Source organism: Sphaerodactylus townsendi, linkage group LG10, assembly GCF_021028975.2.
Source record: "Sphaerodactylus townsendi isolate TG3544 linkage group LG10, MPM_Stown_v2.3, whole genome shotgun sequence".
NCBI classification, from domain to species: Eukaryota; Metazoa; Chordata; class Lepidosauria; order Squamata; family Sphaerodactylidae; genus Sphaerodactylus; species Sphaerodactylus townsendi.
Window position 1 is genome coordinate 44831706 of NC_059434.1, and position 15638 is coordinate 44847343.

Sequence of the window (15638 nt, forward strand, 5' to 3'; positions counted from 1 at the left end):
TTTCGTTACAATTTTGAGAACAATTTATGACTGAAAAAATTAAATAAAAATAATAAATTAGGGTTAGGGTTTAGTCCAGGACAGAGGCTCGGGTTTGCCTTCCTGTTACGTTGAGTTCTAAGGCACAGCCCAAGAATAGGGCTATGGTCAGTTTTAGCTTTTGGGTTTTTGTTACCATTTTGGGAATAATTTATGACTGAATACATTAAATTAAAAATAAAAAGTTGGGGTTAAGGTTCAGGCAAGGGCAAGGGTTAAGGCAAACCCCTAATACTTGAATTTGACCATACCCCTAATCTTGGACAGAGCCCTAGAACTCAACGTAACACTGAGGCAAGCCCGAGCCCCTGCCCTTGCCTTAACCCTAACCCTAACTTATTATTTTTATTTAATTTTTTCACTCATAAATTGTTCCCAAAATTGTAACAAAAAATAAATTAAATAAAAATAATAAATTAGGTTAGGGTTAAGGCAAGGGCAGGGGCTCTGGCATGCCTTAGTGTTACGTTGAGTTCTAATGTGCAGTCCAAGAATAGGTCTGTGGTCAGTTTTAGGTTTTGGGTTTTTATGACAATTTTGGGAACAATTTATGACTGAATAAATTAAATAAAAATAATAAGTTAGGGTTAAGGCAAGGGCAGGGGCTCAAGATTCCCTAAGTGATATGTTGAGTTCTAGGGCGCAGTCTGAGAATAGGGCTGTGGTCCGTCTCAAGGTTCAGGTTTTTATAACAATTTTGGGAACAATTTATGACTGAATAAATTAAATAAAAATAATAAGTTAGGGCTAGGGTTAAGGTCAGACCGGGCAGGCGCTCAGGCTTCCCTTAGTGTTACGTTGAGTTCTAGGGCGCAGCCCGAGAATAGGGCTATGGTTAGTTTTAGGTTTCAGGTTTTTGGGCTCCCTAGTTTAAAAAAACATTGAAAGTTTGGGGGTGGATTCCACTGAAGGTGTTTTGTGAGAGATGATGCTGACATTTGTTTGGTAAATGTTTTGCTGGGAGTGATTTGTGAGAATTACATTCTTAATACACACTTGCATTGGCTTAGAGATGTTTCTCAGGCTAACAACTTAACTCACAGGGTTAGTGTGAGGACAAAATTAGGAAACAGAGTTGGTGGGGAGAGAGCCATGTATGTTTTGCTGGAGTTGGGAGGTGTTTTGTGAGCTGGTGCAAAAAATCATTGTTTGGTCATCGTGGGGGAGGGTGGCCACCCATACTGGGTTGGGGGGTGCCAAACTCAGGTTTTGTCCTCAGGCTCCAGTTTGCCTAGATACACCTCTGAGCAGCAGCAAATGATAGTTCCAGTATGGTGATACCTTTTCTTCAGCAATGGGCTGTGAATTGGGACAAGCAACTGAAGAACAGATGTGAGGCAAGTCTTCCACAGAGCTATGGAGAAGGGCTCCTAGTCTGGGGAGGGGGGAAGGAATTGGAAGCAGCCTTCTTGCACAAAGGATCAGGCAAAGCCATCCCTATCCACCCAGGCTCCCCCTTGACCTAGGCAAGCAAGTCCATGGTATATGGAATTTGAAGACTTGTCCTGAAATAATAGGTTTTTTTGATCCTCTAGATCCATGATGCTTCAGCCACAGAACTTACTACTAACTTTTCAACTCTAAATCTGCAGACATCTAAAATCAAGTGCTCTATGGTCATTATAACAGAGTACACCAAACACAAATAACTTTGATAACAGAGGTCAATTATAATTGCTCTGTTCATTTCCTCTCAACCCAAAGAGATAAGAAATATTTTAGAATAATGTATTCAAACTACATGAAGACTGGTCTACTTAATCTGTTGAACCTAGGACATTTCTTGAAGTGGCTTCCAACACAGTCATAATATTTACATATATTCAGGAACTTTAAAATCTCAAACTGCATTAACCAGCTGTCATTATGGTGTCAATCTCCGGTCACTGAAATGTGAAATAAGGGTCAGCACATAAATTGTTTCAGCTTGCAAGATCTTTTACAGCTACTGAGCTGAGCATGTACTAAGACTTAAAAAAACCATAGCATTCCTTGTTAATACTGTCAAAACAAAATATGATAATCAGTTTTACCATTGGTATTGAAATAAGAAAACTCAGTCAACATGGGAAATATCAGATAGGTCCCTTTCCATTAATAACGGGGATTTCTTTTTTTGGGCCACTCGAATATGCTGATGTTTGGGCATTCTTAGATAGCAAGTAATGGAGAAGAAAGTGAGAATAGGCTCAGAAACTAAAATATTATAGTATAAAGATTATAATAAGGTACCCTGTGGTGACCAAACAATAACCTGTATCCAACTATGAAAACTTATAAACATTTGTTTTCTTCTGGGTGGGTAGTGGGGATTTCTACCAACTGCCCTGTCTCACTGCAGCCTAGTGAAACCCCAAAATTTTGCTCCTGAAGGTCACTGAGCCCTCAGAAACAGTCCAGGTATCCAAGTCAGAATCTGCAGTGACAGAGAAAAACCACAGAAATCACCCTTTCATTTAAGACAAGTGTCCTTAGGACTGTATGGCTGGATACAGGTCACTGTTTTATCACAGTTCTGTATTTCCTGGGAGAACATTCAGATTGCTGCAATAAGAATTTATTAAGGAGCACATTATGGCCCCTTCCGCACATGCAGAATAATGCACTTTCAATCCACTTTCAATGCACTTTGAAGCTGGATTTTACTGTGCGGAATAGCAAAATCCACTCACAAACCATTGTGAAATTGGATTGAATGTGCATTATTCTGCATGTGCGGAAGAGGCCCTTGTTTCTACATCAAATCAAAGATGACGAACTGAAAAGGATTGAAGACTAGCTGATTTTCTTTTTTCTATTTCAGGGGAGAACACTAACTAAAAATGTCTAACTAAAATTATATGTTTAGAAAATATTTGAATCTCCTCTTTCTTGCTTCCATGAACAGGAGGATTAAATGATGACACAGAGTCATCAAACTGATTCACCCTATACTCCATACTTCTCCGTGTGGTTTTAGATGTTCAAATGCAATTATTTGTATGCATTTTAACTCTGGTTTTAATTGTTTCAAAGATTTGTTTTTTGTTGTTGTTTTGGTTGTTTTACAGCCCAATCCACAGAGAGGGGGATAGTTTTGTGGCAACTGGGGAGAACTGTCACCAAAGAGGAATGGAGAGGTGTGGCAAGGAATGAAAAAACAAAAAGCTCAACAAAGGTCTGAAATTCACTGGTAGATTATGACATCCTGGGTCCAGTCACTCTCAGGATACCAAATCCGAGCCTAATGTCATAATAAAGTCTGGGAATAATGAGCCAATATTTAACAAGACGTCCCATGTTTGTAATGTACTTTTGACTGTTGCTAATACTTAAGAGTATTGTATTTACATTTATAAGTGTTCAGAGTATATTTAACAGTATTTATGCAAATATGCTTCAGAAGGAAATAAATTGCTAAGGTAAAAAAATTCTTCTGAAAGCAAACACCATCAGTAACATAGGTCAAGATGGTACTTCTGCCTCGTATTAACAACATTTAAAATCATATAGATAAGTATGCCTTTACTTTGCTCTGTTTGGTAGAAGATAAATTTATTGTCAGTTACAGACTGTGACCATACACTGACCCTGCTTCTGTAAACACAGGTTTAAATCAACAAAGTGAATTAACTCTGTCTCTGGGTCACTGCGGAAGCAACAGCAGTGTATTCACATGCCTACATAGATAATGCTGTCTCAAGCAGCATAATTATTTAACTGCAAATTAAATTCAGAGTACGTTAAGACCTAAAAAATAATTCCACATTCATAATGAAAACATTTTGAGTATTTTAACAGTGGAATTTGCATCACTGAAGAAGTTCAATAGATAAAAGTAGTGTTGTAAAAACACACTTAAAATGATTAGCAATTAGAATATCAACTTATATGGTTTGAGCTAAGGGCTATTTCATATTATTTTCCCTCTAGGACAATTTTGCACTCCAGAGTTTCCAAGTATAGATAACTATTTAGAATTGAACTTTAAAGGTGGCTTTTTCTGAGGGAGATTACTCTCATTTTAAATCAAGTTAAATGTTATAAAGGACGTTTATGGTTTGGCATTTGAGCTATGTTTAACTGCACAAATGGTTCAGTGCAACTGTGTTAATGTCAATGTCTCCAAGTAGATGCTACCATTTGGAATCAAAGGTAGCTTGATCAAAGATGACACAAATTTTTGAACTTACAACCAAAGAATAATTCTGCTGAATCAGACCAGTGCCTAGTCTAGCATCCTGTCTCACACAGTGGGCAACTCTGGAAGGTCAAAAACAGAGCAGAGAGACCAAGACTTTCTCCTTAATTAGAAATAAATCAATCACAGTTGTATGAAAGTATAAAACCTGGATTGTATACAGCTACTCCACCTAGCTAACTGCAAAGACTTCCTCCTGTAGAAGAGGCTCTTCTTCTAAGAAGCCTTTTTCTGGAGGAAGGCTTCATACTTAGCTGAATTGAATGGTAGGATGCAACCATAACAGTGCAATCCTAAATAAAGTTACACCCTTCTACACACATGATTTCATAACCCTTTTAAGTGCATAGTAAATCTGTTTAGGATTGAACTATTAGTTTTGCAGCTGCAATTAATCTGCCTTTCACAGAAAAAACTCTTTGTGTTTTGAACACCAGCTACATAACTAGCTCTAGTTCTGTATTTTAAGTAATATTAGTACATTTAAGATTGACTTTAAGCTGCCATCTATGTTTAAATAGTTGTTTAATGAATGATTTAATGCTTTCATATGATGGAAGTTGCCCTGAGCCTGTGAGGGAAGGGTGGCATACAAGTGGAATTAAAAAAACAAATAATGGCATGATCTCAGATAGATGAGAGTAAATACAGCCTAGCGATTCTCATTTTTACCCAGTGAAATAACAAAACTGCTTTATGAAAAATGACAACAACAAAAACAAGATATCCAATGAAGACAGGAAAAAGATTCAAGGCATACCCATTCCTGTTCCAGCGGGCGCAATCTCTCTTGAGAAAATTTCAACTGCCTGTTTCTGCTTATGAAGAACAGCAAGCCAAATAACAGCTTCCCGAGGACCCTGTTTCCAAGTATTAGAACTAAGTGAATTTTCTAAGCATAAAGTCAAGGTTGCTCGGAAATAAAACACAGCACATAGTAAACCTCAGCCTCTTGCTTTACTCTGTCCTAAAATTTGAACAGTGACTATTCAGATCTTTTAAGTGCCTTTCTTAAGTATGCCTGTAATGCTGAATTTACACAAAAATTAAACTGTTTGGCAATTCCTTTGCAACAAGTAAAAAGGACCTTTCTTCCCTTTGTGCACACATCTCTGTTCCTTCCTGCCTTTCCAGTAAAATGTTGAGCAGAAATGGGAATTAAAAAATAGAGGGTAACCATGAATAAAAGGAATGCTCTTCACATATGCAATTCTTTTTGTTGTTGTTGTCACTTCCTATCAATCATCCCACCAGGAAGTATCAAACTTATACGGCCATCTGAAGGCCACTTCCCTAGGAGTTATTCCCATGGCACTGTAAAACATTCAAATAAAAAGAACATCTCTCCTTCTCACTTATACACTCCTTTTTGTCCTCTTTTCCTTTCTTTCCTTTTTTTTGGGAATTATGGAACAAGTTATTTATTTATTATGTCTGTCATTTATAGTCCACCTTTCTCACTTGGGCTCAGTGTGGATTACACAGAATGAGCCAATATAATCGACAGGATGGGGTATTCAATAAGTGATGCGACTAGCCAAAAGTTACAACAGGATTAGGGTTCAGAACCAATCAGAAATATAAATATAGAATTGAAGTAAAGCATAAGACTTAACATGACAGACTGAATGATGTAAAATTACGTAGCAGAATCCCAGTTTCAGTAAGGCAGACATAGAAACATAGACCACAGTCCCTAATAATTTATAGAACTAATTTTGTGAATCATTTAATACAGTGCAGTTCTATTGCTTTCATAGAAAAGTTCTCTTGAATAATACAGTTTTGCAAAGTTTGCCAAAAGCCAGGAGAATGGGAGCCTTATGAGACTAAAGCAACTCAAAGCAGATAAGTAATTGTCTTCTCTCACATATATTCCCATCAATACAATGTTTGTTATCTTCTAGGTGGTACTTACCCCATCTAGGGTCCTCTTGGCATGTGGTCCATACGTTTCTTCAGAACCTAAAATCTGTATGTTCACTGCACTGTAGTCCTCATATCCTAGTTGGCTGAACATCATGCGAGTTCTGAAATAAGAACAATATAATCAATAAATGGTTCAAAAGAAAATTTGCAAGTGCAAATGAATGCAGTGAATTAATTGGCCAGGCATATTGAAACATATACTCCTTCCTCCTCCCCCAGTCCATTATGCCAGGTGCTTTTCTCTTTGGCAGCTCCAATACAAGAAGGAAATCAGTGTGTGTGTGTGTGGGGGGGGGGGTCCTCTTGGGAAGATTTAGTAGCTGAGCTAGTTTGCTCCTTTAACGGCACTCCCCACCCCCAGATTCTCACTTGAATGGGCAGACCTGTATTTAACCATTCACATCTGCAGTGATCTTATCTCGTTTGAGCCTATCAACTTTTAGATTGGTTAAATGTAACCCCAGGCAGCCAGAGAGCCAGCATGATGTAGTGGTTAACAGTGGTGGACTCTAATCTGGAGGACCTGGTTTGATTCCCCACTCCACACTGTGGACTCTTATCTGGGGAACTAGATTTGTTTTCCTGCTCCTACACACTTTCTCAGCCCCACCTACCTCACAAGGTGTCTGCTGTGGGGAGAGGAAGGGAACGAGTTTATGAGCCACTTTGAGACTCCTTACAGGACAGAGAGGTAAGGTATAAATCCATACTTTTCTATTTTTACTACTAACTGCGATAAATAAAAGATATTTCTATAAACAAAACCAGATCAATCTTACTGTCCTTCATTTAACATAGTGCCGAAATTCTAGGACACTGTCCAAGTGTTATGATACTAAGGTATCAATAAATCATCATTGTGAATTGATTTAACAATCACTGTGGCCAAGACATTTATTTAACTTCACTTGTACTCTGCTTTTTTTCCCTCCAGACCCATCTGATCTTCCATTTTATTCTCAGAAGTGTCCTGTGATGCAGATTAGTCTGAGAGTGGTGTAACTAGCCAAAAATCACACAGCAAACTTTCACAGCAGAAAAAGAACTCAAACCTGGGACTTTCAAATCCTAGTCTGATATTCTTACACTATACCACACTGGCTCTCACATACAGAACTACTCTGCTTTAGATGCCAACCTTTCCAGAATATTTTCAGCCGTTTGCTTTCCTTTTTCTACTGCTCTTGGTCCTGCCACTGGGCAGCACGCTATACCTCTGAATCCATCAAGGTAAGTGGCATTTACCTGAAAAAAAAAAAACAGAACATATGCCAGATGCCGTAAAATTCATAAGAGATACATCACATGATCACCTATTTACTTAGAAAAATGTGTGTTTACTGTTCTGGTTTTTTGCAGACCAAGCCTAAGTCCTATATATATAAATGGTTATCATAAGAATGTTATTGCTTTTCTAATGCAATTGACTCAGAACCTTCTCTGCTTGTTAGACAAGTATGTAGTAAAGATAACCATGGTTGCGAGCAGTGTTATAGAGCCTGCTGCCAACGTAAACAAAGTTTTAAGTAAATTCATTAAATTGTATGCTGCAGTGATGGAACGTTGTTCTGTGATGAAGCTGTTGCTGATCAGATACATCCAGGATGTGACAGAAAGGCTGGGAAAAGTAATTGAACCCATAGATTATTATCCCGTCTTGCTCATTCATGTGGAAATAAATGCTGCTGCCTAGAATGTATTAAAAAGTGGATTAAAAATGAAGGAGCAAAGGTTGTGATTTTGTCACTTCTTCCTGTCAAAGGCTTGGCTTAGGAAGCGAGAGCAGAATACTGGTAATAAATGACCGGTTACACAGATGGTGCACCTCACAACAGTAGGAAAAATGTGTTCACTAGAGCCTTGCAAATCTTATAGGGAGAGACTTAATCCTGTGGGGAAGGGAGACAAAAATTCAAAAACTAGCGTGATGTCAGTTACTGTACACTAAATGGCCACACAATCAGCCAAGGAAGCTTTTCAAACCTTAAAGTGCAGATTAATCAACATCAAACACCAGATCCTCAATAGCACAGCCTATAAGTCATGTTCCCCTCTCTATCTGGGGATCCCTCTAAATGTAACTCAGATGGCCTCTTTTCTCCATCAACTTACCAATGCAGAGCCCTCTCTCTTGCTAGGTGTAAAGTGTTGCCATTTGCAATTTTAACAGGAAGATTTTAGAAAAACCTTTATTTAGAAAGGACTTGCCTTTGTAAGATGAATTGTGTAGAATCTATTTTCCATGTATTTATCTATTGTCCCTTCTACTATTCAGATAACCTATTCATTAGCTAAAAAGAAGGGGCTTTTGAATGTCCAAAAAGTATCCTTCCTCTTAAATAATGGCATCCTAGATATAACCGAAATAGTAGCCAAGTCTTTATACCTCACCATAAAGTTGCCACTATGTAAGGTGTTGGCATGAGTTGCTAACTGTATTTGGTCTTATACCACTGTTATTCAGCTTACATGCTGCTGGTTTTATTGGTCAATTTTATCCAGAGTGATTTTCTTATCTGTTTTATTATGTTATGCCAATAAAGGAAATCTGAATCTGAAGGAAGTGACATGTCCATGCTGCCCTTTGACCCATGGGGGTTGGAGGGCAGTGTGGGCGTGTCCTCTCTCTGGAGCCTCGTAGGGAAGACAAGGTAAACAACACATGCAAACAGGCAACGCCTGAAAGTGGCACTCTCATGCCGGTGCCCTTCACACGGCGCCGGCAGGAAAGCACTGCTTTCCAAAAAACATGCTCATGGAACGTGTTTTGAAAGCAGCGTTTTCACGCCTTTGCGGGAGTGGGCATGGCGCTTCTGTGCTGCAGCAGTGGCAGCTGTGTGAACAGCGCCCCAGGGATGGTGTTTTTACCATCCCTAGGACACTTTTTTTGGGATGTGCAGAAACGGCCTCAGTTTGTCTGCATTAAAACAAATCTTGACATCCTTAGGCTTATAAATGATGCAGAACCTGCTTTAAATGCACTGTTAAAGGTGTCAGTTAAAATGCAGAAGAATATAACACTGTGTTGCATATGAACAATCCAAGTCTTGGCATTTGTAACATCAACGGGATTAATATTTTGTAATATTTATATCCTTTGGACAAATATGACTACTTAATTTTAACCACTATCTGAATTGCTACAAAATTGTTATGCATTCCAATAAATGTATTGTTTCATTTCCAAGTGTTTGCTATAGCTAGATATTTCAGGAACTAATATCTTTTAAATTTGAATCACTAAAATGAAATTAAGCATTATGCAAAGCAGAGGCATACAAGAATTTCCTGAAAGAGTTATCATTTCAGTACAATGACGCAAGTAAAGTCTATTTGTATATTTTCGTCACGCAAAGGCCCACTGCACACAGGCCAAAAACAGTGCCCCAGGCACAATAAAAACATTCCTGAGGCACAGTTTGCATGGCTGGCACCTCCAAAACAAGGCAGCACTCTCTCCCCCCCCCCCCCACAACCAGCGGGGAAACACTGTTTTTGATACCTTCTCAACAAGCGAGGCTTTTCAAAAACAGCGTTATGCACCTGGTGCCATGCAAAGGCATCAGTTTTTAGGAGCCTCCTGTTTTTTAAAAACCTATCTTCTCTCCCTGTGCAGCTCTGAAGGGACAGGGAGACATGCCCATGCTGCCCTCCAACCCCCGGGGTGTTATCATGGCTGTGGGGATGTGTCCCCTCATCCAGTGGTGGGATTCAGCAGGTTGGCACCACTTCAGCAGAACTGGTTGTTAAAATGGTGCTTGTGAACAACTGGCTATTAAATTATTTGCATCCCACCACCAGAACTGGAACACGGCAGCTCCAGGGCCGCCCACACGGAAGCATGCAAACAGTTCCAGGGCTCCATCAGTGAGCAGTATGCCAGCGTGCAGCTGCTTCACGGGCCTGTGAGGAATGGGCCAAAGTCTTTTCTCCAAATTTAAACTGTATTATTATTAAAGTAATTTTTAAAACCTTGTAAAATGATGAAGGAGGTAATCCTGTAGCTCCCTGAACTTTCACTGCACCACCGTCAACACCTAAAAGTTCAGAATTAGTTACAAAAATACATACATTAACAAATATTTATTTATACTTGCAAACTTCAGATATTATGCTACCTATGATCTTGTGCCCTGAACTCCTCCCACCTCCAATTATAGATCATTTATGAAATTAATATATACCTCTAGTCCTAATAAAAATCCTGTGACTAGCCCAAGGTCACCCAACTGATGTGTGTGGGAGTGCACAGGCTAATCTGAATTCCCCAGATAAGCCTCCACAGCTCAAGCGGCAGAGCAGGGAATCAAACCCGGTTCCTCCAGATTAGAATGCACCTGCTCTTAACCACTACGCCACTGCTGCTCCTAAGCAAATTCCACTGTGAAGCAGCAAAGACCATTTCCCACAAATTAAGTAACTTAACAGCCCCTTAGAAATACAAATTGTAGTTAGTAACTGGTACCTCATAATTTAAACTTCATGTACAGATAATCAAATCAGCTATTCCCATGCCTTAGCGAACAAAATAATAATTGGTCCTTATTTTTCCCTATCTGTGTAGTGCTTATTACATTCTGGCTGTGATTATCACATAAAGAAAAATATGTGTTTATGATCATTATAACAAAATATGGAATCTTAGATCATACTAATTATTTAAACATTAAAAAGTATTGTAGAATAAATCTGATTGGTTTGATAATGATTTAGTATATTTTTACATAAGTACAAAATATTTTTAAGTACTTGTTTTGGACAAACAGAATGTTACGAATCTAAATAAAAATAATTTTCAATAGTCTCAACGTAGAATGAATTCAAAGTATAAACTACCACACAAAGAGCTGTTGTTTAAAATCACAAAAGTTGGTAGGAATTTGGCACCAGCTATACAAGGAAAGCTACTGAAATGACAAAAAGAGCATTGCTAAGTTCAACCAACTAATTTATCTAATCCTGCCATACAAAATATTTAGTAGAGTAAACAAATGAAAAGTAGATAGGCCTGCAGTTCTTTTCCTGATATATGTGTCAAAGCATTTATAACTAGAGATATTTGAGAATCTGCCTACTTCCCATCTGTTATATTTCTAGTAGAATAGCTAACAGAGTTCATGTGAAAGTTCACTGGAAGTTCAAATGTGTCATATTGGGCCATTTACAAAGTAAAAGTTCATTGGAAGGCCACTATTGCTTTTTCGGAGAACAATGTCTAAAACAAGCTAGGAAATGTCTAGCTTTACTTATTGAACAAAATCTTTCTTATAAGCCAAACATTATTGCACTGAGGTTTTTCACCTTGAATCCTAGTAATCTAAATAATCTCCAAGATTTCTTGGTGTCAGGTGAGTTGGAAGCTGGTGAAAGCCTTTCTTATTGAAGGCCACAGATGAGCATTTTTTTTAACAGCTGAACTGGTAGTTAGGAGAATTTCCCTGTGGATCTCAAGACCACTGCAGGGAGATCCTTTGCTTTAGTGTTTCAAGTCCTTGTTTTCCCTTAGTCCTGGTAGGGATGATGGCTGGCTTCCCACTGCCCAGACAGTTGCAAGAATCTAAGAACTCTAATTTCAATCTAGTCTTTGCCTCCAAAATTCCATATTTCAAATTCAGAAGGATGTCCAGTGGTTCCTGGCTTTACAAATTATTATCAGACTACAGTTCCCTTGACACCATTAATCTAAGTCCACGGAGCCCTGAGAACCAGAGGGTTTTCCAAACACCAACAACTGTTTTCCTTTGATGCAGTTCTTCGACAGTTCTATGTGTTGAAAACTGAGGCCTCCAGTCTTTCCACCGGTGCCATCTCATCTAGCAAGATCAGTTGTTGAGCCATTAAGATCATGCACATGTCTCTTGTGACAAATGCCCATATTTGGGAAGTGGTTTCCGGTGAGAAACTGCACTCACTAGTTAAGTCCTGCTCGTTCCTGATTGGCTGAGAGAAATTGAGAGAAAAAGAGGCAACTGGAGTGCTTGGGGGGGGGGTGTCTCTTTGGGGAGAGTTGGAGTGAGAGAGACTCCAGAAAAGGGGTCTGAGCCCAAAAACCTGTCAGGGCTACTGAAGATCTAAAATTAGGGTAACCCTAGGAACGTGACTTTGGGGCTTGTTTACTCTTCCTTAAGGGGAGGTCTCCTAGATATGGCTGCAGGAAAGTGCCTGAGGGAGACTGATCAGTTTGAAGTAGAATACCAGCTTCCTGAGGAGAGAGCTATGATCCTTCTTAGTTTAAGCCAGTAGACACGGGAATTCTAGGCAGGGACCCAAACAACTCACCATTGGTCACTGGACCATTTGAGAGCCTAAACAAACTGTCTGAATGACTATACTTACTTCTTTGTGTGTGTGTGTGTTTATGTGTCCCTCAACCATACCAAAGAAATGTTTGACGTTACTGTTTATTTTAAATCAAACCTTTTGTTGTGGAGCTGTGAGCAATATGGACTCTAGTGCTGATTTTGAGGGAGGTCCTTAACGTCAGTAAGGAATAATTCCTGAGGTAATAATTCCCTGGGCTTGGAACATGTGAAAGGGTAATCCTTTCCTCCCCTGAAAACGTGCTCCCACCAAGAATAATTATACCATTGGGATAAATAATTACTAGCAGATTACTAGATCCTGGAACATCTTATGGTTTCAAATACCATTCCTACTTTGCATCTTACAAAAAAGCTTCAAATTATCCAAAAAGATCTGCTGCAGGTCCCCATCCTTTAATAAGTCAATACTGAAGCATTTCAGTGCAGTTGCCCCAACACTACTGATGTTCCACTAACCTGTATTGGTTTTTGCTCTTTTGCCTTGCCCATTATTGACTTCACAAGCTCCACCCACTCAAAACAGGTCAGCAAAGAAGAAAAATTATAAGTACTTAAAATGCTACTTGTATCTACCATGAGCAATTCTAAAACCTTGAACAAAAGAATTGGTATGGTCCTACAGAGCAGTCATGGGAAGCAGCACAGAAGTAAATATTTGTTCTTCTCCAACAGTTCCTTCACAGATCTAGTCTGGTACCCAACCAACTGATACTGTGTATAAACCCTCATCCTTCAGACTGGCAAAAGCTATACTTCTGTGTTCTATCTTCAAAGAAAATCGCACATATTAGGAACATGCTTTTCCAGGCAAAGTGAATTGTTTGTTACAGACTTAAAGATTGCTGTTTGTAGTATACAAAACAAGAATAGACCCAGTTTTTATGTACCTCTGTGTGTACCTTAAAATCACACTTGGAAAAAACAACCATCAATAAAATTGTGTAAGAAACACTGCACTCATATTAAGGAAAAAGTATCGATTAACAGAAAACACTAACCTGGAATTTCAACAACAGAAACTTGGGAGAAATCACATGTGACATCTGGTAAGAGGTATTCCTTAGGGTTACCAATTTCATAAACCAACTGTTCTGCCACTGTGCCAAAAGACAACAGACCTCCTGTTTTGGGTGGTTTGGACACAATAACACTTCCATCAGCAGAACATTCTACTATGGGAAAGCCAATGTTATGCCTAAAATGTTGAAAATATTGAACATTTTAATTATTTTTAAAACATTCTGTATTAATAAAAACAGCCAATACAGGATGGCTGTAAAGAACCTCATTAATCACTAGTACATATACAAAGAGTTTTAAATATTATAAAAGGAATTTATAATATTAATATTACATTATAAAATATTATATAATATAAAATTATATTATAAAAGGAATAAAGGATGTATGAACCTTTTAAGGAAGGGGAGGGCTTTGGCCAGGGAGGCAGGATATCAAATAATTAAATAAATTCTACTGACACAAGGAAGTACAAACTGGCACAATGCACTATTTTCAGAAGGCATTAATTCTTAGGGTTCACCACCCATTATTGAATTTCCCAGGAGATGGTACAGCACTTCAGCTTTAATTTCTGGTCAAGGTTCCCTAAAAAAAAATAGCAGCACAAATTTCCCTGAAGATAGCACAATAAGCAAACTTGCAATAATTTTTGCCATGCTCCCTGGACAACAGAATTGTACTTAAACTCATATACACAATATTCAATGTTTAAGTCCCCAGAAATGCAGGAGGGCAACAAATCTTGCATCACACAAAAAAAAATTTACTCCAACAGCCAAGTTCTTGGAATATAATTATAATAACTGAAGGCAAGCTAAAAGTACATTAGAAAATTTATGTCTGGCTTAGCCTTTCACAGTGTAACTATATCAGTTAATATAACTTTGAAAGGAAATTAACAGAATTCATATAAACTACGTAGCTGAGTAAAATAATTCCAAAGATCTTTTAAATGTAGTACTTCATGATGATTGTAGACGTTTCTTGTCAAAGGCTGACCGAGAAACATATTCAGCTGGTGAACAAATGAAAAACAAGATAATTTTGTCGACAAAGTAATATCATCCAGGTCTACAATAATTTTGTCGACAAAGTAATATCATCCAGGTGCCTTATGTTTCTTTCTTTGAGTGAACTTGTGACCATCTCCTATCCAAATTCTTGGTTCTATGGAGGACTGTGAGATCTTTATTATACTTATATCATATTTTCTAGATGCAACTGGTTACAACAGAAATTAAAAACCCATCAGACTCAAAATAATATGTGGTAGGTAGATGGAATGGAAAAAGGAGAGAAAGGAAACTGTGGATCTCACGATCCTCCATTTGCTTTTCCCAATCAACACTTTTTTAGAAAGCAACAGAAGGACACATGACAGAAGAACCCAGTGATCATCATGGAATCCCAGCAGTCTCCATAATTTAGAAATCTCACAGCAGCAACGTGTTCTTCAGCAATCTGGCTTCCCCTATTTCTAAAGACTGCTTGAGATATAGTGTACTTTTGACAGCTGTAGCTTCTGCCAGGTAGCTCTACGTTGCCAAGAAGAACCACATGATCGCCACTGCTGTAACATCAAGGCCCCTAAAATCTCCATGGACCAGACAACAGAAGCATCCATCAGATCATGCTACCCTTATTTCCACAAGACTTTGAGATCTTGTGTGATGTAGTCTTTAAGGCAGTGGCTGGAGCCACTGCTTTCAATGTTTTATGCTTAATAAAGAAGGGGAGTACAGGTTGCTTCCTCAGGAAGTTCAATTGGCAGCAAAAGCCGCAGAGCAAATTGGGAGCAAAAGCCGCAAAAGGCCACTGCTTTCACATCCTGCATGTGAGCTCCCAAAGGCACCTGGTGGGCCACTGCGAGTAGCAGAGAGCTGGACTAGATGGACTCTGGTCTGATCCAGCTGGCTTGTTCTTATGTTCTTATGTTCTTAATTGAAGTCTAATGGCTTAAAAGATGTATAATAATACACTTGTAGAAAATGATTGGATGATCCCAAAAGATTTTTTACACAAGTAGGCATTTTCAACCAATAAATTGCCTAGTATTGTCTAAACAAGGCCATCTGTATTCTGAAGTTCAAGAAAAGGACAGCTGTTTGTAAAGATCAAGAAAAGTAAGCATAAATAAAAGTTAT

The 15638-nt window shown here is 38.5% G+C and overlaps 1 protein-coding gene across 2 annotated transcripts in view; it reads right to left on the reverse strand.

Moving 5' to 3' along the window:
* The window catches only part of LOC125440300, a 43695-nt gene that overhangs the window by 11766 nt on the left and 16291 nt on the right, over positions 1 to 15638 (reverse strand). For both annotated transcript variants that reach the window (XM_048510051.1, XM_048510050.1), the window contains exons 9-13: positions 13470 to 13666; positions 10121 to 10185; positions 7287 to 7393; positions 6138 to 6249; positions 4980 to 5079 (exon numbers count right to left, since the gene is read on the reverse strand). In XM_048510051.1, coding sequence (XP_048366008.1) covers positions 4980 to 5079; positions 6138 to 6249; positions 7287 to 7393; positions 10121 to 10185; positions 13470 to 13666 — 581 coding nt within the window. The remainder of the gene's footprint in view (positions 1 to 4979; positions 5080 to 6137; positions 6250 to 7286; positions 7394 to 10120; positions 10186 to 13469; positions 13667 to 15638) is intronic.